Raw genomic sequence first — 25,685 nt, forward strand, 5'->3', positions numbered from 1 at the left:
AATTTGTACGTATTGCAATATTTGCAATCCTTAATGTCAAAACAATATATCTAATTACATAAAAATTATATTTCGCAAGTAGAAAATTCAAAATCAAATATAATATTTGCTAATCTGTCAAGTGGACGAAAACTAGAGCATGGACAGAAACTAGTGCATTGACCCTACGTACTTTTGGGGCGTATAGTATCATTACTTCAAACGTTATACCTACCTCAGCAAAATTTTAAAGTGGACATTTCTGCTTCTTAAAAATTAACTTATACATACCTACTTAATTCGCGACTCTACCTAAAAGTTTTTTATATCTTTGTCTGACATTTTTAATTATTTAATTGGAATAGATACGTGGGTGGATAGGTAATTGCATTTTAAACAATACGAATACAAAGACAAAAACTTAGGTACTGTATAAATTTATAAAAAATATGATTTCAATAAAAAATAACTATAAACACACATTACGCCCAACTCTATCTATTCTCATGAATATTACATATTACATGTATGTATTGTACATACAAAATAGCTTCAGTAGTTATTTTTAATTAACTGTAGGAAGATACCGATGCTTGACAATTAACAATATTAACATAAACCCAAACCGTTTCGGCATAACTAATTACTAATTACAATAAAATCAGTAGACGACAATGCCACGGTATCTGAGCAAAAATGTTGTCTAATTAAATCTGAAAACATGCGAAGTTATACCATAAAGTCTACACACATGTATGCCACTCGAGCACGTATGTATGTGGACATAGATAAAACATACATGTAAGTTGTAACGCTATATTCCGACTTCAGTACGATTCGCGCCGTCTGTATGACTCTACGTTCGTATTAAAAATAAACTACGACTAAAAACCAAGCTGTGATAACTTAACTTTACTTTTAAATTTGATAAAAAGTTGTATTTATCATTAATTTCTAGTAATCAAACGGTAAATTAATGTAATTGTGCGTATGGTAATGTTTACGCAACATAACCTCTAAAAGTATCGAGTGTAGTGTTTGTTTTTAAATCGTCCGTCATCAATGGTGAACTGTGGCAGTGGCAATGAATCATACAGCCATGGAAAGAAAGCGGCCGCCTGTCGAAAGTAGTGCTAAGAGACAAATTTTAACAGCACTGTTAGGTAAGAGAAAGTTTTTGTTTTAATATAATAAAAATTTTTTTTTATAAATACAATAAATATAATACTTATTAAAAATATTTTTAATAAGTATTAGGTGTTCAATAGAACACCTAATACTTATTATAATTATAAACAATATGACTCAAAATTCTGCAATAAATACCTTGTATCTATATATAATATCTGAGAGACCGACCTTTGCTCGGAAAACATACAAAAACTCAAAAATGCGCTTTTTCCCAGAGATAAGATCTAGCTAGATCGATTTATCGCCCCCGAAAACCCCTATATAGCAAATGTCATCAAAATCGTTAGAGCCGTTTCCGAGATCGCCGAAATATATAGGTTCATATACATATAAATACTTAAATAAATAAACAAGAATTGCTCGTTTAAAGGTATTAGATAAATATTAATGAATGTCAAATTAACTTACTTAATTAAATATGTATTCTCACAGCAGCTGTACTCGCACCGATTGGTTATACGAGAGCGTCGTTGTTAGTCAGTTTAGTCTTAGTCGTAGCGATAATAATAGGTATAGCTGGTCAAGCAGATCTCGTCAGTAAAAAAAGGCGCGAAATTCAAATTTTCTATGAGATGATATCCCTTCGCGCCTACATTTTTCAAATTTGCCGCGGATTTCTACTGACAAGATCTGCTTGACCAGCTATAATTTCGATATTTTTGTTTTAATATTATTAAAGTAGGTATATAGTACGCAAAAAAATTAAGGGCTTTTTTGTGTGGATATAGATATTACACGGAGCTTTGAAGCGGCGTTTAAGAGATTGGGATGGCGACCCTCGCTCCGGATCTTACATTTTTTTAATACCACGTCGGTGGTCTATAAGCAGACGGGCAGCCTGACGGTAAGCGGTCACCGTAGCCTATGAACGCCTGCCACTCCAGGGGTGTTACATGCGCGTTTTTTTATACCACGTCGGTGGCAAACAAGTATATGGCCCGCCTGATGGTAAGCGGTCACCGTAGCCTATGGACGCCAGCATCTCCAGGGGTGTTACATGAGCGTTGCCGACCCATAACCTGTTCACTGTTTTTAAGATCCCAATCCCATACGGTAACCCCTCGAGAAAACCTCGACGGGAGCTTATTCCACAGCCGGAGCGAGCGTCCGTAGTAGGAACTTCCTCTTAAACCGCATAGTGCGTGACCATTTGGGTTCTATAGTCTATATCGTTAGGTAAGGTGTATTCGGGTAATTCCGAATGTCGAAAACTGTCGGATAATTCCGAAAAGAGACTTTTATTATGATGGAATTTTGGGTGATTTTCATCTGAAATTGGAAATTATCCGAATTTCGGAATTACCCGAGTAAACCCTATTTAAATAAAAGTAAACAAACTCTTCCCTCAAATGGCTCCTTAAGCCAGTTGAGGGTAGATGAAAACATTACATGATCAAATAATGTAGGTTAAAGTCAGGCACAAGTCAGGTCGTTCAGTGACAGAGCCAGGCGGTTTTGTTTGGTTGGTTAAGACGAAACAGGAGCTGAGTTTTAAATATTTTAGGTAAATATACCCGTCTCGCTAACGGAAGCGGCACCTAAAAGTAGTGCGATAAGGACAAGGCGAAAAATCCTGCGTAAAAATCTCAAAAATCGAGGTTTCGTACTCCTCTGTTTCCTCCTCCAAAACTTAACCAATCGTAACCAAATTTGGAAATCTAAATGATTATGAAATTATCTGTGTCGGACCGTTTTGCTTTTTTGGCTAATTGATATCAGTTTTGAATGCCACGCCTCTCATTACGGCATAGTCAATTAGGCCATTATGGCCATTTTTGAAGGGCTCTAGCGCCTTAAAAAACAAAAATATCAAAAAAAGCAAAACGTCCGACACAGATATTGACAATATTAATCTGTGTTGAAAAAATCATTGCTCTAGCTTCAAAAACCACGGAGGAAAACGAGGAGTACGTTTGTATGGAGAAATGACCACTCCCGTTGGCTCTTAACCAATAAATGTTACAACTACCCGAAAATGTAAAAAATATTTGTTTACTTTTATTTAAATACCTAAAGATACAGAGTATAGGGTGTGAGGATGAACACCGTGCCTACATAATAATAATAATAATAATTCAGCCTATATACGTCCCACTGCTGGGCACAGGCCTCCTCACATGCGCGCGAGGGCTTGGGCTATAGACCCCACGCTAGCCCAATGCGGATTGGGGACTTCACATACACCTTTGAATTTCTTCGCAGATGTATGCAGGTTTCCTCACGATGTTTTCCTTCACCGAAAAGCTAGTGGTAAATATCAAATGATATTTCGTACATAAGTTCCGAAAAACTCAGTGGTATCATACGAGCCAGGATTTGAACCCGCGACCTCCGGATTGAAAGTCGGGCGAGTGAGTGCCGACCGACATAATCTTTGGCCGACGGCGAGTAGTGCGTTGTTAGATTAATGGAAATAAGCGATTCTCATTTAATGATTTGTTATGATTTTGACAGGTACCTAACCAATTAGCCTGAGTGATCATCAACCTCGTATCAAAACAATATCAAAACCGTAACAAATCGTTAAATCAGAATCTTACAAATAAGTTTTGGCAAAGATCACTTAAAATTTATTTTATTAGGTATATTATTATAATAAATGGGTGTTTAAGTATGGGGTTTTTCAGAAAAAATGGTACCTTTTCCTTTTTTTCGAAAAACTAGAAACTTTTGGGTTATTTAGACTCAAAATCACTATACTAGTACAGAGTACTATTGAATAAGACAAAGAAAAAAAGAGTCTCCAGGTTTTCATACAAATTTTGGGTGTCAGTTTTGTAACGGTCCATACAAAATGTATGTGAAAATGCATTACAAAACTGACATTTGTTTTGGGACACATTTTTTTCGTTTTAAATCGATAGCCCTCGAGATTCTGAGTAGAAATAACCCAAAAGTTGGTGGATTTTCGAAAAAAGTAAATGGTAAACTTTTAAGTGAAAATGCCCTTATCTAATGTATGGAATGAACACTCTAAGCTTACTTTTCTCTATGATATTAGATACATCATTTAAGGTGCTTCTTTGAAAACAGCAGGTTAATAAAAATAGCATTGGCTCATAACATAAACAGTTGAAGTCGATATTGCATATTGCAACATGTGTCGTAAAACGAGACGCGGTATGGCAAGCAAACGAGTATTGCATTTAATCGAATCTAGAGGCGTATTCAGGTGTAAGAAATATGATGTTGATTTGATTTTAATCCCGTTTATAAAGCATGACCAGAAATATATGATCACGGGCCAAAACACAAAAAAATTGTTGACAAAGCACCCTCCTGTAATTTCTTTAAGCGCCAAAACCCGGGGTTAACCGGTTAAACCGTTAACCCAGTGTCAAATTGTACTGGTAACCATGGTAACTCCAGGTTTAACTGGTTAACCCCGGGTTAGTGGGATGGTGCAAGTGACCCTAAGTACAGTCAGCAGCAGAAGTTCCTAAGCGGGCTAGGTGTTCAAAATGATCTTGACACGACTTTATTGTTAAGAGAATAAGAGCGTGTCAAGATAATTTTGAACACCTCGCCCGCTTAGCAACTTCTGTTGCTGACTGTACATAATTACTTGTTCACAGCAACAATCCCTACATTCACCTACGGCATTCAGATCGGCTGGCTATCACCAACCCGTCTCCACCTGAAGGCCGCCGGCGTGACTGACAGCGACATCTCTTGGTTAGCGGCCGCACTACCACTAGCGGCTATTTGCGGCATACCGTTCTTTAGTTACTCCAGTGACCGCTTCGGGAGGAAGATCTGTATCATCACAGTGTCTCTTCTATCTTGTGTAAGTCCTTGTTTAAAGGATGACTCACGTTAGACCGGACCGTGTCCGAGCCGGAGCTTCCGGCGTTCCTATTTTTCTATGACATGTCAGACGATCACGTGATCCATTCCATAGAAAACGATGCGCCGGAAGCTCCGGCCCGGACACGGCCCGGTCTAACGTGAGTCATCCTTAAAGACTACAGAAAGAGCCTGCTACTCGTATATCCCGTAACTCCTATCCTCCGCAATATCAAGTAACCACCTACAAATCTATTATCTATTACGATTATAACCATAAACAAGAAAATATTGTAGCAGCAGTTTTGACGGCTGAACTAGATGGCATACTAGTTACATTCAAATACGCAATTGATATGTCCCACATCCATTAGAGCGGCGCCACTCACAGCCATGCACGGAGTGAATATAGTTCCTTCACCACATAAAGTGATGTGTTTTACTCTTACAGTCGAGTCGACGTCAACCTGTACCGTCTTTACCATAAGGGCACACGGGGCGCGTGCCCAGGGCCCCCGTCGTCAGGGGGCCCCGAAGGACAGACAGTAACAGTATATTTGATTACCCATAATAAATTCGCTTTCTTTACTTTATAAAAGGGCCCCAAATTCGTATGTGCCCAGGGCCCCAGCGTCGTTAAAGACGGCCCTGACGTCAGCAACACATTCTTACAAGAGTTACAAGCGTATAGGTAGTACCTATAAAAACAAATATTGACATATTATCCACTTAGCAAAGAACATAAGGCGCCATACAAATAAACTTGCAAGACTAATCGCGTGATTTCGAAGCGTGTTTCTTTAGAGATTACGCTTCTTATACCAAAATTCTCCTCCTCTCAGTTCTCTCTACGAATATTATTGTATTTCTTATAGTATGAAGATGACACATGTAGGTATATATACGTTTCACGTTAACCTTTTCGCCGCGATTGACTTGATATAAAGTCAGTACATTTCGTGCTCCACACGCCACGACTTGATATGTTATACAGGTTGTTTACGTGCAATCTGTGGCTTGGCGACACTATTACTTCATTGACGTGGCGGCGACAAGGTTAAACCAGGGTTCAGGCCCAACCTTATTTTTTCATAGTAATAGCCGAGGTATTTTATTCACAGATATCATGGACCATCAAACTATCCACCCTCTCCGCCCCATTACTGATCGCCGCGCGCGCCATCGCCGGTGTAGCGGCTGCCGGGTGCTTCGTCGTGGTGCCCGTCTACGTCAAGGAGATCGCTGAGGACTCCTGGCGGGGAGCCTTAGCTTCTCTTACTATGACTGTCTGCAAGGTACTTTCTGGCCCCAGACTCTCTGGAACTAAGAAGAAAAAAATGGTACCTATGTTAGGAGATTGCTAGTTACTCCAGGCGATGAACTTGGCGTCTCTTACTATGTCCGTCTATGAAGTATTTTCTGAAGACCTTAAATTTCTACTGATGATAATTAGCGAGATCCTGAGTGCTTTCTTGTGGTACCGGTAGGTATACGTTAAAGAGATACCTAGCTATGAATTTCTGGTAAGCAACACAGACCTATCTTACTGCTTGTGACTGTCTACAAAAAAATTGGCCTTCAAAAATTAAGTAAATTGTTTTTTTCGAACGGACGTACAGACGGACAACTGAGGCTTTATTGCGTCCCGTTAACCGTAGCAAACTCGCAATATCATTTTGGTTCTATCATTAGACCCACTCTACTATATTGAGATTCATTGAATCTTAGTAACCGGCAACCTTGAATAAATATACTCAAGGGCCTCATTCACAGTCACACACATTCGATTCGAATTAAATTTAATTACCACTGAGGACAGCAGGCAAAAGAATTCTAGTTGTTGCACTGGTGACAACTTGGTGGTAACTATAGTGGGGAATAATCCGGAAAGATGCGAACGAGTTAAGGATGACTCACGCTAGACCGGGCCGTGCCCGGGCGGGCGTACTTTTCTATGACGGCTGATCGGTGATCACGTGCTGCTTTCCATAGAAAACGAAGCTCCGGAAGCTCCGGCCCTGCCACGGCCCGGTCTAGCGTGACTGACGTGAGTCATCCTTTAAGCGTAAATACCTACTAATAAAATGTGTAGAGTTAGACCAATCTAAGTTGGCAGCGATTTTGATAGCACATACTGTGCAAGTGTTATTTTAAATGTCAAACTTCTATGAAACTAGGTATGACGTTTAAAATAACACTTGCACAGTCTGTGCTATCAAAATCGCTGCAGAGAGCGTATCTACTTAGAAAATCGCTTGGCCTCTATAGAGAGCCATAGAGAGAGAGAGGGTCATAGGACCCTGGTATTTTTCGCTTTGCCCGCTATTCGATACTTTATTTCGTACGAAATTAACTTTGATTTGTTTTTGTTGAAGCTAGGCGTCATCTTCGTATACGGGCTGGGCACATGGCTGCCGTACACACACAACCAGGCGGTCTACTTGACCGTGGCGATCGTCCATGCGCTAGCCTTCTGCTTCATGCCGGAGTCGCCTAACTACTTGCTGAAGCGGGGTAGAGAGAAGGTAAAAACTTGCGGCACATGGTTGTCCTACACTCACAACCAGGCGGTGTCGCCTAACTAGCTGTATAGTCCGTCGATTCGTAACTGGCCCTGACGGCTAATCCTTTGTCTATTGTCAAGTAAAACCGCAGGTAAGTAGCACATTACCTGCACAAAAGTTTGTATGGAAAAACAGGCGGCGTCCCCTTTCCTCTTAATTACTAATCGTTAGGTACGTTACTATTTAATTTGCCCTGCTAACCGTACACCTATCAAAATGCATTTTTTTGCAAATAAGGTAGACTAGAATAACAATTAACGTAATAATAAAATCAACGCGATCGATCTACTCTGTGTAGATATTATAGATGTCGGCAGCTGATAGTAAAATTACTGTGTAATGTTTTGACGATAGGTATTAGTCACATATTATTAAACCAAATATCTGGGAGTCCGAGCTTTGCTCGGAAAATATATAAACACTCCGAAATGCGCGTTTTCCGAGAGATAAGACCTCGCTAGATCGATTTTTCGCCCCTCAAAACCCCCATAGGTATAGCAAATTTACTCGAAATCGTTACAGCCGTCTCAAAGATCCCCGAAATATATAAATATATATTATATATATATACAAGAATTGCTCGTTTAAAGGTATAAGATAGATAGGGAGGGTAGGTTCGCTAGATTGCTAAAGATGCCCGAAGGGCAAACTGTCCAGAAATAGGAGCCGCGCTCGTCGACTCAGGTAACGAGACAATGATTTTCACGGTTCACGATATGCCTAGGAATTTCACGACCTGCCCGATTTTTTCATGATTCTAATTTATTTTAATGTTCTTTAAATTTGTATATTATCTTTGCCTGAGATACAGGTTTATATTCCTATTTCCTAGTTCAGGCGCACGTAGGTAACAAATGTACGTCAGAAGGAAGGAAGACACTGGATGCGGGTCGCTTCCAGCCGGTACGTATGGAGGTCCAAGGGGGAGGCCTATGTTCAGCAGAGGACGTCTTATGGCTGAGATGATGATGATGATGATTCTTAATTCAAGTATATGCTGCATTTATTCCAGAAAGCAACACAAACAATAGCGTGGTTACGGAGCCTCAACAGAGGAGAGACGTCCGTCCTCGATGAAGTGCACAAACTGAAAGACGAGCACAGGCGGTTCGATGAGATGCCCAGGGTCACCCTGTGCAGTATAAGTAAGTACCTACCGTTGGACCTATCTGTGCTAGGATAGGCTAGGCTAGGATGGCAATGGACAAACGGTCATATAAATCGAATAAGTACCTACCTACCAATCTTTGAAAAAAAGTATGATAAAGGTACCTAATACATTAAATTCACGTGAATACGTTTATGATGTTCAAAGTTCAATGTTTTACTCATTGAGTACATATGCTGTAATTATATCAAGTTTCTACACACTTAAAGCATAATCCAACGGTTATTTCATACTCTGTAATCATACGGAATTATAATTAGGTACCTTCATCCGTTGTAAAATTATTATAAGTACTCGTATTCACAGGACTATGAGCCTTAGTTCGATATAAATACGAGTTTAATAATCCTAAGGCAAGAACAATATTGCTGTGTGTATGAAGATTAGGTACTTAATGAAAATCTCGGTGATATACCTAGACGTAGATAAACACACTGTTTAACTACGCTAATCTGCAATTATTAGATTATTCCTTTAGTCAGGTAAAAACAATGTCTTTGGTTTTTATCTGATCCCGTAGTGTAGGTAAATTTTATTTGGCTGCGCCACTGTTGAAGCTGAGTCACTGTTCCCGCTCTGACCCTACATTATTTTCCCAGTACGGGACCGGGCCACCTTCTCTGCTCTCCGAGTCACGCTCATGCTGATGGCGCTCCAGACCCTCTCTGGGTGCTTCGCCCTCATGAACTACGCGTCGGAAGTGTTCGCCAGGGCCGGCTCCACGTGGGACCCTAATCTGCTGACGCTGCTCATGGGGTTCCTGCAGTTGGCGGGCTCGTTCTTCACCACGGTCTCTATCGAGAAGTTTGGGAGAAAGGTAAGACAGTCACTATTGAAACAAACAAAGAAAACGGGTCTTCTGACCCCTTTTCCTCTTGAATGTAGGTACCTAATTTAGAAAGTCTCAAAGACAAAGACTAGCCCTATGTTAACGTTAATCATGGGACATTTAAGAGAAAATTTTGAATATTTTTGATATTCTCCGACACCTACAGGTGTAAAATGTCTACCGATTTATGAAATGTATTTTTGCTCCACTGTGGCAACGGGCAGTATGGCGCCATTAATTTAAAAACAAACAAAAATCAATGAAACATCAAACTTAAGCAGCTCTATGGCCTATGGCTCTTGTTTATGGTAAAATGTTGCCAGTGCCTAAAAACTGATGATAAATACTTGTTTTAGTTTAGAAGATTTGTCTATACCATCCCATTACTGGTGCCTGTACCTTATTTTCCTATGTTTTGTAGTCCACGGTAACGACACAATTTATCGTCACAAAAATTATGAGATTGTATGCATTTGCTTTTACACCATCGTGGTCGATATTGTCCATGATTAACCCTACGTCGACGATTGTTTAAGGCCAAGCGCGAACCACGACTTTTTGTCGCGCGATAAAATAGTCGCAGAAATGTAACGTATGTGTTTATATGGCAGTGCGCGCATATGCGACAAAAAAATCGCAGCGATTTTAAAATTGTGATTTGTCACATTTTTCCGCGACTGCTCGCGACGCGATTGTCGCAAAGTGAATTGCGGCATACGGAGTTGTATGGCCCCGCGCGCACTGCGATAATAAAATCGCACCCGGACCTCAGTCGGCATATCGCTCTCTAAGCGTCAACATGTCGGAACCTGCTGCTGAAGACGCTAGATGTTGACCATTTAATTATGGAAATAGAAGGAGATCACCTTTGTGGTATAAATACTCAAAGTCATACAGCGATCACATATTAAAGACAACGTTTCATGACAAACGACTGGTACGAAATCCATGTTGAGAATGAACAAACCGCGACTTTTTCATCGCAGTGCGCGCAGTGAATTTTCTGCGATATATTACAGCGCGATTCTAAAATCGTGTCGCAAAAACTAAAATCGTGGTGCGCGCTTAGGCTAAAAGCGACTGCATACTATCTCGTACGGTCCTGCCTGATGATACATCTTAGTCGTTAGTGTCGTTACCGTAGACGGTAAATTCCCATTTGTCCCTGCCACACATGAGGCAGGGACAAATAGGAATACACCTTGTGGACGCCCATGATAAAGTAGAAAAAAGCGTCCATTCTGTTATTAAGATTTTTAGGGATTTTCTTCAGCTAAAGTCCCGTCGGTACAAAGAGGCGTTCGAAGTCGTAAGCAGCAGTGAGTCTTTCAGCTGATATGATGACAAACGACAAACCCCCTTATTCATAAAACTTTACGGGCCTAATTTAGTTAAATTATGTTTCATCCCTTTCTCACAAATACCATAAGTCAAAATGACAGATAAGGACAAACGATTATTAACTAATTGAGGCTTGTAGTGTGTTTATGAATAAGGGGGTTAACATTAAAATTTTCATCCCCAGATCCCACTGGCATGCAGCTGCGCCGTGGTTTCCCTCTGCATGATCGCCCTAGCAACCTACTTCCTCACACACTCGGGTCCAAGATGGCTTCCCGTGGCATCTGTGTGTTTGTGTCTACTGTCATACGGCGCTGGGTTAGCGCCCGTACCGATGGTGGTGATGGCTGAGGTGTTCACGTACCAGGTAAATCCTTCAGCCTTTTATACCACGAGTAGACACAATATTGAAATGACCGCCCCAGCAACCTACTTCCTCGCACACTCGGGTCCAAGATGGCTTCCCGTGGCATCTGTGTGTTTGTGTCTACTGTCATACGGCGCTGGGTTAGCGCCCGTACCGATGGTCGTTATGGCTGAGGTGTTCACGTACCAGGTAAATCCTTCAGCCTTTTATACCACGAGTAGACACAATATTGAAATGACCGCCCCAGCAACCTACTTCCTCGCACACTCGGGTCCAAGATGGCTTCCCGTGGCATCTGTGTGTCTGTGTCTACTGTCATACGGCGCTGGGTTAGCGCCCGTACCGATGGTGGTGATGGCTGAGGTGTTCACGTACCAAGTAAATCCTTCAGCCTTTTATACCACGAGTAGACACAATATTGAAATGACCGCCCCAGCAACCTACTTCCTCGCACACTCGGGTCCAAGATGGCTTCCCGTGGCATCTGTGTGTTTGTGTCTACTGTCATACGGCGCTGGGTTAGCGCCCGTACCGATGGTCGTTATGGCTGAGGTGTTCACGTACCAGGTAAATCCTTCAGCCTTTTATACCACGAGTAGACACAATATTGAAATGACCGCCCCAGCAACCTACTTCCTCGCACACTCGGGTCCAAGATGGCTTCCCGTGGCATCTGTGTGTTTGTGTCTACTGTCATACGGCGCTGGGTTAGCGCCCGTACCGATGGTCGTTATGGCTGAGGTGTTCACGTACCAGGTAAATCCTTCAGCCTTTTATACCACGAGTAGACACAATATTGAAATGACCGCCCCAGCAACCAACTTCCTCGCACACTCGGGTCCAAGATGGCTTCCCGTGGCATCTGTGTGTTTGTGTCTACTGTCATACGGCGCTGGGTTAGCGCCCGTACCGATGGTCGTTATGGCTGAGGTGTTCACGTACCAGGTAAATCCTTCAGCCTTTTATACCACGAGTAGACACAATATTGAAATGACCGCCCCAGCAACCTACTTCCTCGCACACTCGGGTCCAAGATGGCTTCCCGTGGCATCTGTGTGTCTGTGTCTACTGTCATACGGCGCTGGGTTAGCGCCCGTACCGATGGTGGTGATGGCTGAGGTGTTCACGTACCAAGTAAATCCTTCAGCCTTTTATACCACGATTAGACACAATATTGAAATGATGCCCTAGCACCCAACTTCCTAACTCACTCGGGTCTAAGATGGCTTCCCGTGGTATCTGTGTGTCTGTGTCTACTGTCATACGGCGCTGGGTTAGCGCCCGTACCGATGGTGGTGATGGCTGAGGTGTTCACGTACCAGGTAAATCCTTCAGCCTTTTATACCACGATTAGACACAATATTGAAATGACCGCCCCAGCAACTTACTTCCTCGCACACTCGGGTCCAAGATGGCTTCCCGTGGCATCTGTGTGTTTGTGTCTACTGTCATACGGCGCTGGGTTAGCGCCCGTACCGATGGTGGTGATGGCTGAGGTGTTCACGTACCAGGTAAATCCTTCAGCCTTTTATACCACGATTAGACACAATATTGAAATGACCGCCCCAGCAACCTACTTCCTCGCACACTCGGGTCCAAGATGGCTTCCCGTGGCATCTGTGTGTTTGTGTCTACTGTCATACGGCGCTGGGTTAGCGCCCGTACCGATGGTCGTTATGGCTGAGGTGTTCACGTACCAGGTAAATCCTTCAGCCTTTTATACCACGAGTAGACACAATATTGAAATGACCGCCCCAGCAACCTACTTCCTCGCACACTCGGGTCCAAGATGGCTTCCCGTGGCATCTGTGTGTCTGTGTCTACTGTCATACGGCGCTGGGTTAGCACCCGTACCGATGGTGGTGATGGCTGAGGTGTTCACGTACCAGGTAAATCCTTCAGCCTTTTATACCACGATTAGACACAATATTGAAATGACCGCCCCAGCAACCTACTTCCTCGCACACTCGGGTCCAAGATGGCTTCCCGTGGCATCTGTGTGTCTGTGTCTACTGTCATACGGCGCTGGGTTAGCGCCCGTACCGATGGTGGTGATGGCTGAGGTGTTCACGTACCAGGTAAATCCTTCAGCCTTTTATACCACGATTAGACACAATATTGAAATGACCGCCCCAGCAACCTACTTCCTCGCACACTCGGGTCCAAGATGGCTTCCCGTGGCATCTGTGTGTTTGTGTCTACTGTCATACGGCGCTGGGTTAGCGCCCGTACCGATGGTCGTTATGGCTGAGGTGATCACGTACCAGGTAAATCCTTCAGCCTTTTATACCACGAGTAGACACAATATTGAAATGACCGCCCCAGCAACCTACTTCCTCGCACACTCGGGTCCAAGATGGCTTCCCGTGGCATCTGTGTGTCTGTGTCTACTGTCATACGGCGCTGGGTTAGCGCCCGTACCGATGGTGGTGATGGCTGAGGTGTTCACGTACCAAGTAAATCCTTTAGCCTTTTATACCACGATTAGACACCATATTGAAATGATGCCCTAGCACCCAACTTCCTAACTTACTCGGGTCTAAGATGGCTTCCCGTGGTATCTGTGTGTCTGTGTCTACTGTCATACGGCGCTGGGTTAGCGCCCGTACCGATGGTGGTGATGGCTGAGGTGTTCACGTACCAAGTAAATCCTTTAGCCTTTTATACCACGATTAGACACCATATTGAAATGATGCCCTAGCACCCAACTTCCTAACTCACTCGGGTCTAAGATGGCTTCCCGTGGTATCTGTGTGTCTGTGTCTACTGTCATACGGCGCTGGGTTAGCGCCCGTACCGATGGTGGTGATGGCTGAGGTGTTCACGTACCAGGTAAATCCTTCAGCCTTTTATACCACGATTAGACACAATATTGTAATGATGCCCTAGCAACCTACTTCCTCACACCCTCGGGTCCAAGATGGCTTCCCGTGGTAAGTATCTGTGTGTCTGTGTCTACTGTCATACGGCGCTGGGTTAGCGCCCGTGCCGATGGTGGTGATGGCTGAGGTGTTCACGTACCAGGTAAATCCTTCAGCCTTTTATACCACGATTAGACACAATATTGTAATGATGCCCTAGCAAGCACCCTACTTCCTCACACCCTCGGGTCCAAGATGGCTTCCCGTGGTAAGTATCTGTGTGTCTGTCTCTACTGTCATACGGCGCTGGGTTAGCGCCCGTACCGATGGTGGTGATGGCTGAGGTGTTCACGTACCAGGTAAATCCTTCAGCCTTTTATACCACGATTAGACACAATATTGTAATGATGCCCTAGCAAGCACCCTACTTCCTCACACCCTCGGGTCCAAGATGGCTTCCCGTGGTAAGTATCTGTGTGTCTGTCTCTACTGTCATACGGCGCTGGGTTAGCGCCCGTACCGATGGTGGTGATGGCTGAGGTGTTCACGTACCAGGTAAATCCTTCAGCCTTTTATACCACGATTAGACACAATATTGAAATGACCGCCCCAGCAACTTACTACCTCGCACACTCGGGTCCAAGATGGCTTCCCGTGGCATCTGTGTGTTTGTGTCTACTGTCATACGGGGCTGGGTTAGCGCCCGTACCGATGGTCGTTATGGCTGAGGTGTTCACGTACCAGGTAAATCCTTCAGCCTTTTATACCACGATTAGACACAATATTGAAATGACCGCCCCAGCAACCTACTTCCTCGCACACTCGGGTCCAAGATGGCTTCCCGTGGTATCTGAGTGTCTGTGTCTACTGTCATACGGCGCTGGGTTAGCGCCCGTGCCGATGGTGGTGATGGCTGAGGTGTTCACGTACCAGGTAAATCCTTCAGCCTTTTATACCACGATTAGACACAATATTGAAATGACCGCCCCAGCAACCTACTTCCTCACACACTCGGGTCCAAGATGGCTTCCCGTGGCATCTGTGTGTTTGTGTCTACTGTCATACGGCGCTGGGTTAGCGCCCGTACCGATGGTGGTGATGGCTGAGGTGTTCACGTACCAGGTAAATCCTTCCTAAGGTTCTCTTTTTATTTTTTAGGTTTCCGTAGTACTTAATATAGTTTCAGTTTCTCCATGTTCGTCTGTCTGTCTATCCGTCCGCAGTTTACTCAATGGTAGTTAGCTCTAGAACTTTAATTTGGCATAGTTATACTTGGTTATTCACATATCAATCAAGCCGACAATGTGGTAAAATAAAGACTTTTTTAGGATACCTACCTCTCGTGGGTACACCTCTCACTACTAAGATTATAAATGCGAAAGTAATTCTTGTCTGTCTGTCGGTTACCTCATCACTCTTACGAATTAGTAGACTTATTCTCTTTATTTAATTTGGGTCTTAGGTTAGGGTTTTTACAACGTGAGTATAAAAGTACAATAAACACTTACAAAACATTACAAAAAAATATAAACACATTATAATAAACCTAACCTAGCGTGTCGCCGGCAGCGGGCAGGGCCCAAGCTGCCGGTGGTCAGGGCCGCAGAGAGAGGAATCGACGTACTATACGCGCCGTGTCCAAAATTACCGCCTTCTGCGTCTGACCCTTGATCCAACCACCCAGCGAGAGTCTCTCTAGGTGTTGGTCGAGACTCTACGCTATGAGACCGTTCGCTGACGGTAGCATATCCCACATGGTGGTTATCTCGTGAGCTAAGGTAGACTTATTATTTTTTCTTTATTTATTTTCCTTCATAAGTTAGGCTCTTTATAACATGAATATAAAAGTAAAATACAAAACACATAAAAAAAACATATAAACACATTATAAAAAACCTAACCTAGGGTGCCGCCAGCAGCGGGGCAGGGCCCAAGCTACCGGTGTTCAGGGCCGCAGAGAGAGGAACCGGCGGACTATCCGCGCCGTGTCCAAGATCACCGCCTTCTGCATCTGACTGACTTATTATTATTATTATGGAGATAGTTTGAGCCTCGGGGAAGGACGTAGGGTAGTTTTCATCAATCATCATTATCGTCATTCCACGGTTTTTTAATACTAGGTCGGTGGCAAAGAAGCATACGGCCCGTATATGGTAAACAGTCGCCGTAGCCTATGGGCGCCTGGAACTCCAGAGGTATTACATGCGCGTTGCCCTCACACACCGCACCCTTGTTGAGCTCAGGCAACCTTACCACGGTGTGCCACGCTGACGAAGTTGCGAAGGCGAATGAGAATATTCACTTAAAGACCCTCTTGTGTTATTTTTTCCCCAGCAACTATTCTTATCCAAACATTTCGTCCACAGATGCGAGCCCGCATGGCCGGCGCGTCCATGGCGTTCTCATTCTTCTGCAGCTCAATGACCGTGCTGTTCTACACGCCCATAGCGACCGCGTTCGGTGTGCACGTGGTGTTCTACGTGTTCGCGGCCGTGACGGCGTGGGGGGTGGTGTACACGGCCCTCTGGGTGCCCGAGACGAGGGGGAAGAGTCTGCAGGAGATTAGGGAGTATTGGGCCAAGCCTGAACCCGTACATGTATAAAAAAAACTGAAAGAGAATAGAGATGTGACATATCTATAGATACAGGTTTTATTAAAAACGACGTGAGCTCAAGTTTACATCCCGTAGACCAGCCATACTCTAAGTGTGTTCCGCGGAACCCTAGGGTTCCGCGACACCCCTGCAGGGGTTCCGCACGAATTTAGAACACTATGCTTTATTAGTCGCCTCGAAAAATTTTACTATGCCGCCACCGCCGATACCATATATTATTATACTCTTTGGCCGATACCTACTTGTGAGTGACTATTGTTTTATTGTAGGGTTCCATCAAGTATTTCGCTTTCCAAAAGGGTTCCGTCAAAAAAAAGATTGAGAACCGCTGCCGTAGACAATTTAGAAATTTAACAGCAGTATACCATTCCACCAGTACTGGAGATTGACGCGTAAGGGCATTTTCACTTAAAAGTGTACCATTTACTTTTTTGCGAAAACCCATTAACTTTTGGGTTATTTCTACTCAGAATCACGAGGACTATCGATTTAAAAAGAAAAAAGTCCCAAAAAAAGTCAGTTTTTTAACGCATTTTCACATACATTTTATATGAACCGTTACAAAACTAACACCCAAAATTTGTATGATAAACTGGGGACACTTTTTTGGTTGTTCGAAAGTTGGTTATTCGAAAAAAAGTAAATGGTACTATTTTTTCTGAAAACCCCCGTAAAACAAAATATCTTTTAGTAAAGAAGTTAAATAATTGTTGTAAATTATTACGGTTACCTCCTATGGGACGCCACGTGCGTTAGTTCTTTTGCAGCCTCACACCTCGGCCGAACTGTGCGGATGGCTGAAGACGTCACCACACAATTATCAAAAATATGAAATAAAATAAATAAAAAACAAAACATATGGTCGGGTCGAGATGTGAACTCAAATCATGTTGTGTAACTTAGTCTTATTACACTCCATGGCTCCAGCCACGAGGCTTTTTCAACATACATATTTGCATGACGGCGAAACCAAGGCGAGACTTGCTAACTTATTCGCACACACAATCCCATTACCCCTCATTCGCACGGGAGCTTTTTCAACGCGCGTTAAAAAAGCGTTTGAATCTGTCCGCACTCCAAATTCGATTTAACGACCAAGGCTTAAAGTGGAAAATCCAATAACGCTTGATAAAAAGCGCCACCGCTGTCGTGTGAATACATACATGGTTATCCATTTGTCATTCAAACGCTTTTTAACGCGCGTTGAAAAAGGTCCCGTGCGAATGGGGGCTTACTGTCAAAATATAGTTCCGCCAGGGGTGCGAAACTCCTGACTTCGGTCAAACTCGGCTCAGCATTGCTCCGAGCAATTATTAGGGTTGGCACCACTTGACTTCCTTTTGCGTGCACGACCATAGATAAGATAATCACTTGATTTTTGACAACCCTAAATAGCCGAAAGGGATAGTGCCATATATTAGAAAGAGACAGCATGATTCGACCCTGAACCGCTGTCAAACTTCGTTTTTGTAGGAAGTTTCCTTTCTGTACGATAGTACTATTAATTATTCTGTGGTTCCGCTGCATGCTAGTGGCGCTGGTGTCGCTGGTACAGTCGACGTTAAAGATAAGTTTACATTTTTCGCCTTATTACAAAGGAGTAAGGTGCTAAACTGTCATCAACTTTTTACTAAGTGCCAATTATGGGAGATTTGGTTGAGATTTAGATTGTAATAATATGTGATATTGTTTTTTTATGTATACCATGTTGTATTTATTTATGGAGGAATTAAATAAAAAAACAAAGTGTTATATTTATTATTTAATATATAACTACAGAGAATCGTCTCGACGCACGCGTCGCGTCACCGCCGTCAGTTGTTATCCAATTTTTGGTACACTTAAATGATACAAAAGTGAATTTAAATTTAAATTAAAAACAATACACTATTGCCAGGCTCGAAACACAGTTTGGACACCGAGCAAACAAACGTACATTTACAAAAATACTTCATGTACGTAATTTATAAAGAACAATTTTCGTTGGGTAGCTTTGACCATTAAATTCAATCTGGGATGCGTATCCCTTATCTTTTCATCTCTTTTCCACGAGCCTAGAGAGAACGAAATGTATATTATTTTCATCTCAGGGTGCCTAGCCATAATGCCAATTGTTCTTTCCGTAGCAAACGATAGGCTAGTGTGAGAGAGATTACCGTTTCGTTCGCTACGGAGCGAACGATTGGCATCTTGGCTAGGCACCCTAGTCCCCTAAACGATTAGAGTCCAGGGGCCGATTGCATAACAAACTACAACTAATATTACAAGCGGAACTCCTTATTTAATAAGTGAAATTAGAAAAGGAGTTCCGCTTGTAATATTAGTTGTAGTTTGTTATGCAATCGGCCCCAGGTACATTCATTGTGATCATTGAAAAACTGACTCTAGTCCTTTTCGCTCTGACATAAATCTTTTCGCCCCTTTAAAAATGCCACAAACCTACACAGCCTAACTAGATAGGAACTGTAATATTCTGTCCCTAACTACAACACATTACTCATCTCCATACGAATATTTCCGAGTTAATCTTTTAAAAAATATTAAAATTAAACTTATTAATAAGTGAAACGATTTCGAGAAATTACACACATCTTTATAGCAGAAGCCAGGAAATTAACCTTTTCGCCGCCATTGGCTCGATATAAAGTCAGTTCAGTACATTTCGTACCCCACACGCCACGACTTCATGTCAAGTCGTGGTTTTGGTCAGGTTTGTTTACGTGCAACTTTTGACATGGCTTAATGACACTATTACTTAATTGACGCGGCGGCGAAAAGATTACTAGTTCTTCAAAAAGGACATTTTGTAAGATTATCACGAAGAAAATGTAAGACTTAAAATTCATAAGTTAAACTAGCTGCGATGTCCATGAAGTGTCCGAACTGATTTATAATTGATACAATTAAGAGTCCATCAACGTGCACACTAGCGCCACTGCTAAATAATCGTGATTATTTAAAATTAACGACAGGTATTTAAAAAAGGGGGCCGCTACGTACTGTATTGTGTATTTAAGTACCTTTTGAATACATCAAACTAGTTTTTATGTTGCTGGATTTGTCAATCCATGCGTCCAAAGTTAAAACGGCCGTTTTTGTTTTAAGTTCATAGATCGACGAATCCAGCAACATAAAAACTAGTTTGATGTATTCAAAAGGTACTTAAAAACACACATATTGTATTGCATATGTATTGTGTATTGTATACACAATACAGTACGTAGCGGCCCCCCTTTTTAAATATCTTTCGTTAAATTTAAATAATCACGATTATTTAGCAGTGGCGCTAGTGTGCACGTTGATGGGCTCTTAAGTCAGAATAGTAAAAACATAATTGTTTAAATTTAAGATTTTGTCAATTCGTAACGAAAATGAACAGATAACTATCAGCCGTAAATACAAACTAAAAACAACGGGCAAACATATTTACGTATTAAAGTCTAAAAACTTATGATTATAATTCTATATTACAGACTCGACTTAATCCATATATCACTCCTTCGAATGTCAACTTAGGACATGGTGATGAAAAATGTAAAAGAACGTCCTTCAGAAAGAACAAAATTATACTGTTATAATAATGACATAACATGTCGGTAATGTCCTTAACTTAGAACACGTTAAAGTTAAAATAGAATAATCCCGAAAATAGACAAAATTCATCTTAACATTTAAGTAATCAGTTCAAGATTTACTAAAAACTTCGATTATTTTGGCCCATTAAATAGGATTGGCAGTCATTAAGGGGCTTAGGTAGTTGAAAATATCTGATTCTGATGATTGTCCATAACATCATAAAGTTTGCGTTTTTAAAACGTAACACTGATGGTTTGTGAAATTACAGTTATTAATGCTATATCGGAACCCAAATTTTATTACTATGACTTTTAGAAAAAGCAAACTAAATAAATGCTGCAGTCACATAACATAAACCGAATAATAAGAAGTATAATTTCCAATGACTATTAAAATAACTATAGTACCATTCTTGCCTGGTCTTTCGTCATTCTTTACACAAATTACATGTATTTATTCATCTCTTAAGAATGAGAAGCTCATTACACACCATTTTAAATACCTATCAAATAAATTATTCGGACAAATCCAATTTTTCGACAGTCGAAACTCGGCTTTATTCCGTATAATATAAATGCCAAGTTTCTGTGAATCCGTCTCTCAATTTGAGACATGTTGACATATCATTCCAATATAAAGTCACTCTTAATCGGTATGGAGCAAATAAGTATGGCTCCTATAGGCCCCGTGCATGAACTATAGGGGGCAGCATAGGAGCCGTCAGATTTTTGGCGCGAGGCGTAAATGTGTCGTTTATGCTTCCGATGTAGCCCACAAGATGGCAGAATCTACTATGCACAAGGAAACGTACCGACAAGAACGGTAGATGGTAGCACTTGCTTTGGCAATGTACACTATGTGCACATAATGTTTCCGATTCAGGCCACAAGATGGCAGACCCTCCAACGCGCACGGTCCCTATAGGCATTTGGGGTAATTTTAGATTTATTTATATTTACCCGTATACAGAATACTGACGAGACGGTAAATTTAACCTCGTAAACTTAAGCGCTTTTGAATTTGGAACTTTCTTTTATTGACCGAGCGTTAGCGAAGGTCTCCATTTCAGCTTGGGTAGAAATGCTATCGAAGGTCCGGATGTTCTCCTCTGTCGGTCGCATTTTTGAACCGATTCTCGTGAAATTTTGCGAGCAGGTTTGGTAGTTAGATAGAATTTAGTTTTTTGGTAAAAGTTCAAAATGGCGGATTTTAGAGGACTTACGCGCCAATATGGTCTATGCCACCTGACCATTTTAGTTCACTGTGATAATGGCTCAACGAAGTATTTCAAATTGTCTTCGGTTACCGCGATAGTTATTCATGAAGTAAAACTATTGAAACGGATTATATCGCGTATATTGAATTCATACTACATCCCGACGTTTCGAACCCTTTACATCGTGGGTAACGGGTGGGTACGGGGGGATGTGGTATGAATTCAATATACGCGATATAATCAGTTTCAATCGTTTTATTTTATTTAAAATTGTTAAGGTGAGGTGGGGTAAGACTATCACTTGTATGGAATCCTCATACTGTTTGTCTTGCCTCTTGCTAACTAAAAACTATGTTAGTCTTACCTCACCTCACCTTACATTTTTTGGGCTTAACGCAAGATCTACAGCTCACAGAGCCACTAGTTTTCATAAGAGTAAAACTCGATATTAATTTGTACTTGTACCAGCACGAAGGGACTTACGAGGTTAGAAGCCGAAATCATCCTTTCTTTTTCACAGTATCAATTCAGGATAGTAGTGTTAATCGCGTTTTATTCGACAACGTCCAAAATACTGGACATAACCTTGATCTTATAACACGACAAAAGAAATCGCTAGAATAGGTATTATAAAAGAAAACCACCTGGCAGTGTTTTAAATTGGACATCATGAATATATTATTATATTGCATGAATCTAGTATATAACTGGATCTGGCATGAAAGGCGGGGGGAAGTGACCGAACAGGATAGTCTTATGTATCTTTCAGTAGGAGTAGCAGCGAAAGAGCTATTATTGTTTGTCCTTGACACAGTCTTATGCCATGTAATAAGGTGTACAAACTGTCAGTTGTTAACAGTGTGGGCGCTGGTACAATAACAAATAGTAAGAGGGAATAATTCACAGCTGTAAAAACTAAAATGATTGCTCTGATTTATGTAGAATTAGTTTTTCTACATCAAAAGCATTTGGGCAGTAGGCAGGTTCAATATTTTGTACAGTCAAATGTCAAAATATGGGTGCATATAACATACTCAAATGCATATGGGTGCATATAATATGTCTTAATCCGCTGACACAAGAGCATATGGACATATTCTTGATCTGTGCACCCATATTTTTACACTGGACTGTACAATACATACACTGGCATTTTTCAAGATTTTCTTTCACCTATGGATACGCGTTTTAGTTTAATACATGCCTTTAATCAAACATTGGAGTGATCGGTCAATGTTGAACGCAATATGTTTAGGCATAAAACGTAAATATAACTTATATTCAGAAAAAAAAACAATTTGCTACTTTATATTAGAAATTTCGGGTATTAAGTACGCAAAATCACGAATATTTTATTTAGTTTAATTTATCAATCAGACAGTTTTGAGACACATTTCTATGAATATTTTTATCGAGCATCACAAAACAAGTATACCTGTTGTAGTATGAAAAACTGAAAATACTGTTCTGTTATTAAAATAATACAATACCAGTGATTTTGCATAGAAAACACCCAAAATTTTACAGTTTATCGAAAAAATGGTACACATTTAAAATTTCAACGCTACTCAAGTCCAGTTTTGTCCAGTATTGTCCCCTTTTGATGCCAAGAACGCCAAAAAATCGTCACGAGTAGTACCCATAGCCCACAGCGCCAAGAACGCTATGACATTGTGTAAGTGTTATACGCTGCTAATGTAATATACTTTCAGGTAAGATTTATATTGGCTCACTCGCATACGGGTGACATTTTAGAGTATGATGTAGAGCCAACCAAGCTTAAGGGTTAAGGTCACCTTGGCCTTGGTCGGTAGTTCGGCTTTTAAGGGTGGCCTTGGCCTTGGTCGGTGGTTAGTTCACAAAGGAATTTGGTGGTAAACCAGCCAGGTTGGTCGGAAACTTGGCGACCGTGTCGTTCAAAGGGTAAAAGTAGCATTCCACGGACTGTCCCGTACAAACGCATTTTATTTCCTGTGTTGCGACTTATTTTTCGGCATTTAAAGCAGGCGATTATTATTCTGTGCATATTTTCGACCATTTGTCATAGAAAAGGAAACTCTTCTGTAAATCTTCAGAAAATTCGCGTTTGTACGGGACGAACAGTAGACAATTTCATGGAATGCCCCAAAAGTACAAAATCATCGACATAGATATCTAGGGACTGGCTAAACGGGCAATAATAATGAGGCACGTCAGGGGCCAGTACAGCGGTGTGAAACCGCTACAACGCGATTGGTTGATGAGTTCGCATCACGCGCGCGATTGGTTGATGAGTTCGCATTGCGCGGTATTGGTCGCAACTAGTTGCGTTAGACTGCACAATTGGCTGGAATTCGTAACACCAACACCGCTTAACTAGTACCATTTTTAATGCCTCATTACCCCGTCAATGTACAAAATGAGTATGCCTCTATCCGTCCGTGTATAATATCTTGTTGAAAGTGGTTCACTCGGAGTTGGGTCGCTTGCCGGGCGGCTCGTCCACGTCGGTCTCGGGCGGGTGCTCGAGGCCGGGCAGCTGGATCTGGGTGTCGGACGCCTCCGATGGCTGGAAAGGACATGTTACGATGAGAATGTGGGTACCGAGATTAGTATTACTGTAGGGCTTCAATAAAAACAACATAAATTGTAGGTAATTGAATCTGCCCCTGGCTGAAAGTATAATATGATAAAATTTTGACGTTGAATATTGTTTTTATAAAATATTAAGTACGAAAAGAGTACCTACAAATTATGCTCGGAATATAATGATATTATCTAAAATACACGGTGGCTAAAAAATAAGTGTATTCCCGTTGCCAGCGAGGTTTTGGGATTACACTGAGAAACTTTCACTATGTGGCCAACCCCGAATTCGCGAAAAAAAAAATCGGCTGTTTCATACATTTTGACTGGTCCATTTTATATGGGAGGGTAAATTTTGTTTTCGCGATTTCGAGGTTGGTCCCATAGTAAAAGTTGCTCAGTGTAATCCCAAAATCTTCCTGGCAACAGGAATGCAGTTATTTTTTTGCCGCCGTGTATATGATTGATTTGATTTCATTTGTGAGTTTTTCACGAGAAACATCGACACGAGTAATATTACATGCAAGAAACAAAACTTACAATAAACTCTACGTGAAATTCATATTTACAAATCCATGCTTAAATGTTTTTTGGTTTCCATATCTATATAATATAACATCGTTTTGTATGGTGAATTATTTGGACCAAGAACCTTTGTCCATACAAAACAATACTAAAACACTACAAAAAAGGCACAACAAGATATAAGATTTTCTTTTATCGACATCAGTAGCCTTACCACGAGTTTGATATTGACATATTCGCTAACGTCTGCGTAACTTTTTGACGTGATAACGTCTTATAAATCGATGAACACCGGTAGCATGCACGAAAAAGTGTCACGTTGTGGACAGATCTCCATGGTAACGTTGTGGACAAATCTCCATAGTAACGTTACGTAATGTAATGTTAATGTTTTCTTATGACGTTATTGTAACGGTGCGTGTAACGAAGCGTTACACTATCGACCTTCATACTATTTCTGGCACCATACAAATTCTAAATTCCCTTTTGAAATTCAAATCCTATTCCAAATTCCATTCAATGATTTTTATTTTCAGTTCGATCACATACTCTGATCGATAAACATCATTTAATCTAACAGACTGTACTTCCCAAGTTTCTAAACACGACCGTTTAAGTGTGATTTTTATTAGTAAACGTAATAATTCATAAGTGCGTGCAGTTCAGTATAGTGCTCGTTTTGTGGCCCTGCACACCTTCCAGATATATATATCTACATCATCACCAAGGCACATATTGTAAGTTATTTGATTTCTAACCTTCTGAATTACGAAAGTGTTTTTATACATACCTATCTGTTAACACGTAACCTGTATTGTTACAGGTGCCTTTTTATTTAAATAATAAATACCCCTCATCGCTCTGGATCCTGCCTTTTCATTCCCATCATCCCCGTGAGGCTCCTCTACCTGCCCCCTCACAGTTATCACGCAAAATTATCGTCCGTAAACCGACTTTTCGCTTGCACTAATATGGCGTACAAGCCAGACGATGCATCGAAAGTAAGTTACGCACGCGCTAGCGAATATTGTAGATGTAAAAAAATAATTAACAAGTCATAAAAGTAAAAATAAAATAATTAATCTATTAAAAGCAGATTCAC

The 25,685-nt window shown here is 41.5% G+C and overlaps 2 protein-coding genes and 1 long non-coding RNA gene across 3 annotated transcripts in view; 2 read left to right on the forward strand and 1 right to left on the reverse strand.

Annotated features, from left to right (window-relative positions):
- Positions 1-812: 812 nt before the first annotated feature.
- On the forward strand, positions 813-18,982 carry LOC134800848 (facilitated trehalose transporter Tret1-like). The gene is made up of 8 exons (XM_063773404.1): positions 813-1,142; positions 4,746-4,957; positions 6,078-6,251; positions 7,332-7,481; positions 8,533-8,665; positions 9,288-9,505; positions 11,043-11,225; positions 16,453-18,982. The coding sequence occupies exons 1-8, from the start codon at positions 1,064-1,066 to the stop codon at positions 16,687-16,689; spliced, it is 1,386 nt and encodes a 461-aa protein (XP_063629474.1). The 5' UTR covers positions 813-1,063; the 3' UTR covers positions 16,690-18,982.
- A 30-nt stretch (positions 18,983-19,012) lies between these two features.
- Positions 19,013-20,234, forward strand: LOC134800862 (uncharacterized). The gene is made up of 2 exons (XR_010145566.1): positions 19,013-19,610; positions 20,020-20,234. It is a non-coding gene; the product is annotated as an uncharacterized LOC134800862 (long non-coding RNA).
- Positions 20,235-20,378: 144 nt separating this feature from the next.
- The window catches only part of LOC134800825 (sister chromatid cohesion protein PDS5 homolog B), a 61,207-nt gene continuing 55,900 nt past the window's right edge, over positions 20,379-25,685 (reverse strand). The window contains exon 19 of the mRNA XM_063773382.1: positions 20,379-24,041. Within this exon, the coding sequence (XP_063629452.1) occupies positions 23,940-24,041 (102 nt within the window). The 3' untranslated portion in view covers positions 20,379-23,939. The remainder of the gene's footprint in view (positions 24,042-25,685) is intronic.

This window comes from Cydia splendana, chromosome 20 (assembly GCF_910591565.1).
Source record: "Cydia splendana chromosome 20, ilCydSple1.2, whole genome shotgun sequence".
Classification (NCBI taxonomy): Eukaryota; Metazoa; Arthropoda; class Insecta; order Lepidoptera; family Tortricidae; genus Cydia; species Cydia splendana.